This window comes from Semicossyphus pulcher, unplaced genomic scaffold, assembly GCF_022749685.1.
Source record: "Semicossyphus pulcher isolate SPU_LCO1_2020_fin unplaced genomic scaffold, fSemPul1.0.p SCAF_3, whole genome shotgun sequence".
Classification (NCBI taxonomy): Eukaryota; Metazoa; Chordata; class Actinopteri; order Labriformes; family Labridae; genus Semicossyphus; species Semicossyphus pulcher.
This window is the reverse complement of record NW_027211704.1, coordinates 8076923-8087102: the sequence shown is the minus strand read 5'-3', so window position 1 is coordinate 8087102 and position 10180 is coordinate 8076923. Positions and strand designations below refer to the sequence as shown.

General features: G+C 41.6%; 1 protein-coding gene across 1 annotated transcript; it reads right to left on the bottom strand.

Moving 5' to 3' along the window:
* Window positions 1–670: 670 nt before the first annotated feature.
* LOC138605932 (kelch-like protein 10) lies at window positions 671–4344 on the bottom strand. Its single transcript, XM_069678391.1, has 5 exons — window positions 4220–4344; window positions 3509–3998; window positions 2810–3424; window positions 1211–1360; window positions 671–1027 (listed from the first exon to the last, which is right to left on the bottom strand). Exons 1-5 carry the CDS (start codon window positions 4342–4344, stop codon window positions 671–673), a joined length of 1737 nt encoding a protein of 578 aa, XP_069534492.1.
* Between the last annotated feature and the right edge of the window lie 5836 nt (window positions 4345–10180).

Sequence of the window (10180 nt, the reverse complement as noted above, 5' to 3'; positions counted from 1 at the left end):
GCGTCACAAGCAGCTGCAAACCACCCCAATGCCTGCTGGGGGTCCCAGCTTGATGAGGCCAACAGGACAACATCATCTGCAAAAAAGCAGAGACGAAATCCTGAGGTCCCCAAACTGGAAACCCTCCTCCCCCTGGCTGCGCCTTGAGATCCTGTCCATGAAAATCACAAACAGCATCAGTGACAAGGGACAACCCTGGCGGAGGCCAACACGCACCGGGAAAGTGTTTGACTTTGTGCTGAGGATGCGGACACAGCTCTCACCTTGGTTATACAGCAACCGGATGGCTTGTGTCAACGGCCCCGGTACCCCATACTCCCGCAATACCCCCCACAGGACACGATCATAAGCCTTCTCCAAGTCCACAAAGCACATGTAGACTGGATGAGCAAACTCCCATGCCATCCTAAGTAGCCCTGCCAGGGTAAAGAGCTGGTCCACTGTTCCACAGCCAGGTCGGAATCCGCATTGTTCCTCCTGTATCCGAGGTTCGACAATCGGCCGGAGCCTCCTTTCATTTTATATTTTCACAATATAAATGGTTGAATAAGTATTAATAATATATGCACTGTACATAAAATCAAAGATATAATCAATCTGCAGTTCAAATATTTGTATTTATTTTTAAATGACGCTTGACAACAGTTGTCATGCCAAGGTGGGCGGAGGCTCAGATGGTTCCTACTGCAGCTTCCTCCACTTTGGGGGGCATCAGTGGACCACGAGCGAACAGGTTCTCTGCCAAGCTGTGGAGTCCATGTAGCACACAGCAGCTCAGACCGCTGCGGGATGTCTCCATATGAGCGGCACTGAACCACATGCCTGCTTCCTCGTTGTAGCGCTCCGCAGTTAGCATAGAGTTTGAGCCGTTGTATCCTCCGACCACAAAGAGCTGGTCATCAACCACCTCAATGCCACAGTAGCTGCGAGGGTTGCACATGGATGGCACTTGGCGCCACCTGTTGGTTTGAGGGTTGTAGGCCTCAACATTGCACAGGTAGGTAGAATCAACTGAGGCGCCACCAACCTAAGACAGAGAGGGGGAAATGTGAGTCCAGTGTTTCAGCAGAGTAAGGAAACAAAGACTGAGTTGGGAGGGCGACCAAGTCTCAAAGAATTAGTTCAAAGTTAAAGAGTAAAGAAGCTAAATCTTCTTAATGAAGACCAAAGATTGGAGAAAAATATGGTCCACACACACACACACACTTACCGCATAGATGTGGCCCTTGTATGCAGCGACTCCCAGACCAATGCGACAATTCCTCATGGCGCGAATCAAGGTCCATGTGTCGGTGTCGGGGTTGTAGAATTCAGCTGAGTTATCGTTGCGACGCCCGTTAAATCCACCACAAATGTACACCTACAGACAGGTTAGGGACATCATCAAACTGTACACATAGTACACAATATATACTGCTACATAGATTACATTTCATTTTGAATCACCTTCTAGTTCGACCCTTTGCCTCAAATACATTATTTCACATTCTGGTAAACTGCAAACGACTACAGTTCTACCAACAGAATATGGGATTAAGTGCCTAAATGTCACTATAGTTTGGTTGTAGCCTGTTTTAAGATGTTTGGATTGCTGCCGAAATCTTTGATTTGTTCAGCGCTTGTTGTACTTGTTGTACTACTGTATTGATGACTAACACCCAGTTGAAGTAACAACCTATCTTTGGAGGCTGGTTGAAAAATGTTTCCATGCCAGAGCCAGGAAACAGAAAAACAGCTACAAAGACGGCGACAAACTGAATAAAGAATAACATCCCTTTACTTACTCTTGTATAATAAAGATGAAGTTTTCGAGTCACTCGAGTCACTTGGGTCGGTTACCCAGAGCGTGATACCCCCACCGGCCCAAGCGCCCATAGAGCATGCGCACTAGAGACTTCTAGAGTCTAGAGTCTAACTTCCGGTTAAGCACTCAGCTAACAATAGTGGAGATTAAATTTAATCATGCAGCTCTTCTAGACCTCCTGATTGTTTCTGGGCCTAATTGATCAATTTCTGATAGTAAAGCGAGTCACTGCACAGGTTTGTGACGCTTGTTTCCCCATGATTGTGTGCGGAGGAAGCCCTGTTGGACCAGGAAGTTGTGATTACGCGGTTTGACTACTATGTAATTTTGTCTAAAGCTTGGCACTGTTTCCCGGTGGGCTTGAAGCACTGAACCGGTTTCAGAGCTGCCAACTTGAGTTGACAGCTGAGTATCAAATTATCCAGTGAGTCACTAACTCACAAGTCACAACAGCTTAAACAACAAGGCGAGCTCCTGGCACGCCGAAGTGGTTGTTTATCTCACAGGGCCCGGTTTATACGATGGTCTTGCCATGAGGGGTGAGTCAGTGAACAAGTTAGTGGACTCGTGTCTCCCGGTATTGGATTCATCATCATTCATCTCATCAAGTCGTTATCGGTTTCTGAATCATCATTCTTCAATGAACATCAGCCAAAGATGTTTTCAGTTCTTATTGGATATGTGTCAAGACCTTCCTACACACCTATGCAAGTGACTAAAGTTTATTATTTTTTTTTCTATTACTGTTAGAAATGGGCTTCAATAAACCTTAACTATCAAGGTGGAAAATCACAAAATATGGCTCTTTGAATGTTTGTATATCCAGCTACTACCTGAACCTTCATGTCACAGGAAAATGACTTGATCATACATAACAGGTTAGTGACTCGTAAGAGAATGAACTGGCTAACAGACATGATATCAGACTGAATAACAAAGTGTCAGTTTAATCTGATTGATCATCGAGTTATCAGGAAGTTGAACCATCATTCCTGCTTCACCTACCTTGCCATTCAGAGTTGTAGCACTGGCCCCACTCCTCTTTTTACGCATAGCTGCCAGCCCGGTCCACTGGTCAGTCTCCGGCCTGTAGCACTCAACAGTGTTATAGTAAACTTGTCCATTGCAGCCTCCCATGGCATAAATGCATCCATCCAACACAGCGACGCTGACGTAGCAGCGGGGGGATTTCATGGATGCCACATGGTGCCACGTGTAGCTGAGGAGGTCAAGCTTGATCACGGTGTTCAGGTGAGTGTCCTGGTCGCAGCCACCGATTAAGTACACAAAGTTGTGAAGGACAGCAGTGCCGTGGTGAGCGCGGCAAATCCCATCAGTGTTCACAGTGACCCAGCAGTCGGCGCGACAATCGTACACCTCAACGCTGCTCGCTGGGATGATGCCATCTTTGCCTCCTGTGACCAATAAAATGGAAGGAGGCAGGCGTGGGCGGCTCAGCAGGTTACGGAAGATAAACTCTGAGCGTCTTTGGAACCTTAGCTTCATGAATGCTGTGACTGCATCATTGATGATGGGAATACATCCGATGCTTTCCTTTACCAGAGCGTTTTCAATCACGCGGTTCTGGAGGTAATCAGTGGCAATCAAGCCGAGCCGCACCTGGATAAATATAGACAGTAGTTAGAAGAGAGTTTTAACAGATATCAACTTGAGTCCTACTACAGTCAACCTATGTTTAGTTACCTTGGGCAACAGCACCGAGATGTAACTCCGTCTTTGCTGGGGCAGGTGGTTAATCCAGGAGAGGACGGCCTCAAACACCGTTTCTTCCTGTTTCACATTGAGGTGATCGTTCTCAATGATAACTGTCAGCTGCTGCACAGAAAGCTCCCACAGCTCCTGTGATACCAAAGCTACCTCCTCAAAGTGCTGCATGATGTAGTGGAAGACCTTGTTCCTCAGCTCAGGGCAGTGGTAGAAGTCCACCAGCTTCCAGGTGCTGATACAGTTCTTCAGGCACAGCTGGTCTTCAAAGAAGAAGCCGCATTGCTGAACCATCCCCGGGATCAAGAACTGGTCGGCGGCTGCCAAAGCTTCCACCACGTTTTTGTCCGTCAGAGGAACAGAGCGGGTGTAGGCATAACTGATGATGAGGTTCATCGCCTCAGGTGACACACCAGTGATAGTGTACATCAGCCTGTCTTGGGTCGACCAGGCACCGGTGAAGAGAGTGCTGTGGGATCAAGAAGACATCAGGGTTTTAGAGATCAACTATATCCTCCCTAAAACTGTCACAACATCTTATATAAAACTCTTTGAGTACGTAGATTACTAAGACTAGCCTAGTTTTTACAGTTTATACACTGTGATCGTTTTGTGAAGCTACATCTGTTTACAGGCTTGTTTAAAGAGTTTGGTGTCTCAGTCGTTGCTCTGCAGAGATAATTTACTCACCGAAAGTACAAGCTGCAGCCGCAGAGGACGATCTTGTGGGCGTAAAAGTTAACGTCACCCACCTTGATCACAACATCACACAGGTTTCCATTTGCACGGAGTTCAGTTAAGGCTGCAGACGTCATGTCACTTATTGTTTTCTCCTTTTCAACTCGCTCAGAGTTTAATAAGTCGGCAACTGCTCCTTGTCCACTCATTTTTTTTTGGTTTTTCTCTGTGGGTCTTTAGAGGTTTTGTTAGCTGTGTGGTTTTGGCTCCAGACAATTGTCAAGTGACTGAATTCTGATCTTGTTCAGACCTTAAGACCAGAATCTGGAATGTCTCATTGTGACTTCACAGATTCTGGAACTGAAGGAACTGTGACACAAATAGAACTCATTTGAACAATACAACTTCATACGTACATATTATAGAGTGTATAAAAAGATGGCCGACATGACAGCTCCCCAAAAGTGAAGCCAAATGAGTATAGGTCATAAAGCCCGCCTCCTCCATGTTAACAGATGGGACATGAGTCAAACTATAAAATCTAAATAAATGTTTCTCAAACATGGTTTCTGTCATTATAGTTCGTTCTTATCATGCTGATTTATGTCCAAGTGTTAATTTTTACTTTTAATTAGTTATTTGATGCTCTAAAAAGGGGGTGTGACCTCATGATTGACAGCTCCGTCGACAAATCGGGGTCCTGCAGGAAATTCACAAGTTACCCAAAAGTATACAAGATAAATTTAGCTCCAATTTTACCACCTGCTGCATTAAGGTGTCATTATGACTTAATAATTATAATCCAGTAATATAATGTAGCTTCATTAAATGACATTAAAGCTCCTGTGAGGAACGCCCCCTTGTGGACAAAGCTGTACCTCTTATCTCTTTGCTGATTTTGTCCTGTACATGCTTAAGTTATGTTATAATCTCATCCTAATAATTATCTTGTTGTTGATGGTCTGGTTTGCTTGTTTTAGTCATATAGAGTAATGAGAATTAATTTCAGTCTGTTTCATAACCGGAGAAAAACTCCTCACAGGTGCTTTAACTAAAATAGACAAGTCTGCATAATGAGTACTTTTTTTTTTGGTACTTAAATGGAAAATGGTAAATGGACTGTACTTATATAGTGCTTTTCTAGTCTTCGCGACCTCTCAAAGCTGCTTTTACACTACATACCACATTCACCCATTCACATACACTGATGGCAGAGGCTGCTATGTAAAGTGCCCAACTGTCAATCAGTTATCACATTCATACCCATTGGCTATGCCACCGGGAGCAATTTAGGGTTTTGTGTCTTGCCTAAGGACACTTCGGCATGTAGCCTGAGGGAGCTGGGGATCAAACCTCCGACCTTCCAATTGCAAACGACCAACTCCACCACTGAGCCACAGCCCCCCCCTACTTAGTAAATTTTAAAGTTATACTTTTTTACTGTACTGTATTTTTAATGAAAGACTAATACTTGTTATAGAATATTTTACAGTTTTCCTGTTGCTATGTGTACTTAAGAACAAAACGTGAGTACCTCTTGGAGAAGGGAGTTGGAGAATCAATGTTTCTAACTTTTGCCACAAGAGGGTGTAAAGTGTCAGGTTTGATGTCCTGTCAGGAATATTCAGTTAGTACTCATCCTTAAACTCTGTAAAGTGGCTAAAATGCACAACTAATACTATTAGTAACATTTATATTTATGTTATAATATGATATACAAGATATAATACAATAGTATACAATATATTATTATTATTATTTTTTATTATAAGATATATTATTTACATAAAATTGCAATCTATAAGGCTGCACCTAACAATTATTTTCATCATCGATTTATTTGCTAAATTTCCACCAATTTCCACTAATCGAATAATCTTTAAGCCTTCTGAATGTCAAAAAATTGTGAAAAAAGGCCTATGATAATTTTCAAGCAACCAAAGGGACATCTTTTAATTGCTACTTTAGTCCAACCAACAGTCAAAAACCCAAAGACTCTTGAATTTAAGAAGCTGTAACCACCAAATGTTTGACCCTTCTTCTTGAAAAGGGCTCACACGAATCAAAATAGTTATTTTATTTTAGATAAAACCACATACTTTGTAAGTGAGTTTTTAACTTTTTATATCAGAATATTGAAAAAAAGAAAATACTTTTATTTTTGTGTTTGTTTGCTTTTTCTCCACCGGGCGGATGTGGGCTTCCATGCAGGTCTTTTTACCCTCTTAAGAGTACTTTGAAGAAGTGGGGACCGGACCGGATGTTCTCACCTTCATAGTCCCCAAACAGACACACACACGCTAACACACACACACACCTCCTTCTCACTGCTCTCCTCCTCTCTCCCTCTCAGAGTTGTTCAGACTTGAGGGAGGAATGGCGGCCCCTCGGAGTTTCTTCATCTCTCTCTCCGGTTTGTTGCTGGTTTTATATTTATCTTGTGGATCTACGACGTCAGGAAACAAAAGATCAAACCTGGAGCGATGCGGATTCAAGGTAAAACACAAAGTCTCACTTTGTTAACGCGTTGTTTTTGCTGGTTGAAGCTGCTGCTGCTGCTGCTGCGTCGTCTCAAGTCTCCGAAAACAGAACTTTTTCGGAGACTGTTTCTGTGTTCTGTGACATCTTTCCAGTTTGTCTGACTAAGTTAATAGCAGGTAAAATTAGATAGAATCAGAAGAAGTTTAGTTCAAACACTCGCAGTGTTTTCAAAGCCAGGTTGCGTCAGTCACGCTACCTTTCTTACCTGTCGTTCGGAGATGTAGCCACTCTGGTTTTACGTAACGTTATAAGCCAAACTCTAATTTAAAAAGTGCTTATTTAAAGATTATTCGCTGGACTGTTAATATACAGATCCTAAAATATATATTATCTACATCTCATTAATAAGTCAGGTGTCTTTTGATATTCGGCACAGATGTTATCTACCATAGAGGGGTTAAAGCTTATAGAAGCTAATGAACTGTAATTTAAACAGTGCTTATTTAAAGATTATTCGCTGTACTGTTACTACAGAATTCTTAGAATATATAATTTATACACTTATGAATAAGTCAGGTGTCCTTTCAAATTCGGCACAGATGTAATCTAGTAAAGAAATCTCAATTTTACAGCTTAGTTGTTTACGCTGTCTCCTAAAAACATGTTGAAAAACCACATGTGAGTGCGGTAAACTTAAATCACGTTTGATATAACCGTGGATTCTGCATATTGATTACTGGATCTTTGCTGAGATCCAGACATCCAACGATGAATCTTGGGAGTCTTAGCCTGACTCCCAAAGCTCTTGTTTATGTGAATTGTTGGCTATGGGAGCATGTCTTTTCAGATAGAAACTTCTTTAAAATGTATAAAGATAAGAGACTCTTTAATCACCCCATTAAGAAATTAAAGTTGTAAAAATCTCCCCAAAGTCTCTTAAATCCTTTCCTACCTGTCCTGTGCAGAGAGGAGGAGGTCCCATTATTTGCTGTAAAACAAACTCCTTTAAAGAAAACTGTATTTACAAGATCCCTCGCTTTAAAGTAAACTCTCAAATCTTTATGGCTGTTTTTCTTTATCTGGCATATCTGTGCTTACATTCGGCATACATAAAATCTACCAAAGAGAAATGAAACCAAACAAACTCCAACAGCCAAAGTTGTTTTTTAATCCCCCAAAGAAAACCAGAGAATTAATGTTAAAAGCAGAAATGATGAAAAAGCCTCCGCTCGGTGATGAATGACTTGATTCCATGAGGATGAAACACTTTCTCATCTTTCCATCTGACTTTTGAGGTCCAGGGGAATTGCAGGTAGTAAAGTGATTTCCTGCCTTTTGTGTGTTCTGTTAAAAACATTTGATGTGGAAAAAAAAGGAATACACCGCCTCCGCACTGCCGTTCTGCTTTTGCACTTCACAGCAGCTTTGATTCTGGACATGAATGAACAACTATAAAGACTGTATCCTTCATTCAGTTTAAAATGTGTGCACTTTAGCAGAGGAATAGAAGCCACGAATGAATCAAAGCCTGAAAAACAACTTTATTGGGTGCAAAAGTTCTTGATATCCGTCTAAACTTTAACATGAAGCCATGCTATTATGCAAACAATCTATATTTACAGATGCATGCGCATGCACAGGCTTTGTCTTGAATCTCCAAAATGCCTACTTGTCCCAGACTTTAATGTTGGATTAGGAAGTTTCTCACACAGTCAGTGATGGGACGTATCGGACTCCTGTCACAGTTTAATCCCTTGTTAATCCCATTCACCCACAGACCGGGATCCACATCACTCACAGCTAAAACACAGACTGTAACCAGACCCCAGATTCTTCTCTGTTTGAAGGGTTTTTACTATGAGGAACAACCTTTTACCCTTTTGTGTGCAGACACGGAGCAGACAGGCGTTGAGCTCTGTGTGCATAACGTTCACACAGTTAAAAAGGGCTTCAATTTACAGCTATTGTTGTTAATCTGTTTATACTATCTTAATTGATTTTTTAGAATTGAATATAGACTAATACTATAGGTTCAGAGAGCCCAAAGCTTTGTCTTTAAATGATTTAATGCTTTGTGTTTAAGTTTTATGAAATCAAGATGATTACGTTATGCAATGGTTGATGCCTTTATGTAGGAAATATTTGATGACTCATCCTGCCATTAATGGCATTTACTCATTTACTTATTTCGTGTCCATTTGAATCACTTTCTCTAATATTTATACTCCAGGACAAACAGGATCTACAAAGTTGCACGCTGTTGTGTTTTAATGTTCTCACATTTAGCGCTAATGGCTACTGGAAATGCTAATCCGTATCTGCTACAAGTCCCTCCCTCGCCTCCTGTTTTTATATGCATAATCAGCTGTAGCCAGTAGTTTGATGCAATCTTTAAATTATTTATTACTAATCAAAAAAAGTTAATATCCTGAAGATCAACGGATGGATTAATGAGCGAACCTTTTCAGTTTCACTGTGTGAAGATTTGTGTTGAAAAGGGCTCTTTTGTCGTGGATGCAAACTTATCTGATCGTCTGTGTGTGTGTGTCTCTGTGCACGAGCTGTACAGGTTTTAATTTTCCTGTGTTGATAGATGACTCCTACCTGCCTTTGATGCTGTGTGTGTGTGTGCGCGTGTGTGTGTGTGTGTATTCCTGGTTTCCTCTTTCTGGCTTTGAAGTGTTTTCTACAGGAAGCTTCACACTGTTTACTCTGCTGAAACATTCCTTCCTGCAACCCCCCCCAAACACACACACACACACACACACACACACACACACACCCCTCCCTCTTTGCTTCCCCGTCTCCTTTTCAGAAACACACACATCAAAGGCTGCAGGATGGGGGTGTGAGGACCTGCTATTCTACAGGTGTGAGGTTATTAGAGCTGCTTGTGTGTGTGTGAGTGTGTGTGACATGTTAAAGTGCTGCTAGTTTCACATGTCACCTTTGTATTTAAAAAGGTTTAAAAAAGCTGCGAATCTTTGGACAGCGCTGAAATAATTACTCTATTAATGGATTATTCAACAATATAAGAGTCAGCAACTGTTTTGGTCATTGATTAATTGCTTCAGGGGCTATTTTAGGTAAAAAACACAAACATTTTCTTTCATTCTGAGTTTCTAAAAGTTGTTTTTCTGCTTTTCTTTGTCTAATGTGACGTATATTATACAATTTTCCATTTTAGGCTGACAGGCGTACAAAATAAGATAAATGAAGGCATTAGACTGGTCTTAAACAAAACGATTATGATAAGTCATCAGTTGGACCCTTAATTGAGACATTTTTTGTTATAATATTACACATGTAAACTTTAAGTACTTCTCCTTCACACATGCACTGCCCTCCGTGGAACTTACCCCCCATTGAACACAAACAACCACATTTTTCACCCCGACTTTATGCAGACTTGGGGTGATGGTGTTTATATCATGTGACCGGTGTGAAACCAGAAGAGCGGCACATAACAGGATGATTAAAAACATCCGAGGT

Coding starts and splice junctions, on each gene's coding strand:
- LOC138605932 (XM_069678391.1), bottom strand. CDS start 4,344: ATGACGTCTGCAGCCTTAACTGAACTCCGTGCAAATGGAAACCTGTGT. Junction 1,361..2,809: donor CTACAACTCTGAATGGCAAG/GTAGGTGAAGCA, acceptor ACCTGTCTGTAG/GTGTACATTTGTGGTGGATT. Junction 1,028..1,210: donor ACAAGGGCCACATCTATGCG/GTAAGTGTGTGT, acceptor TCTCTGTCTTAG/GTTGGTGGCGCCTCAGTTGA.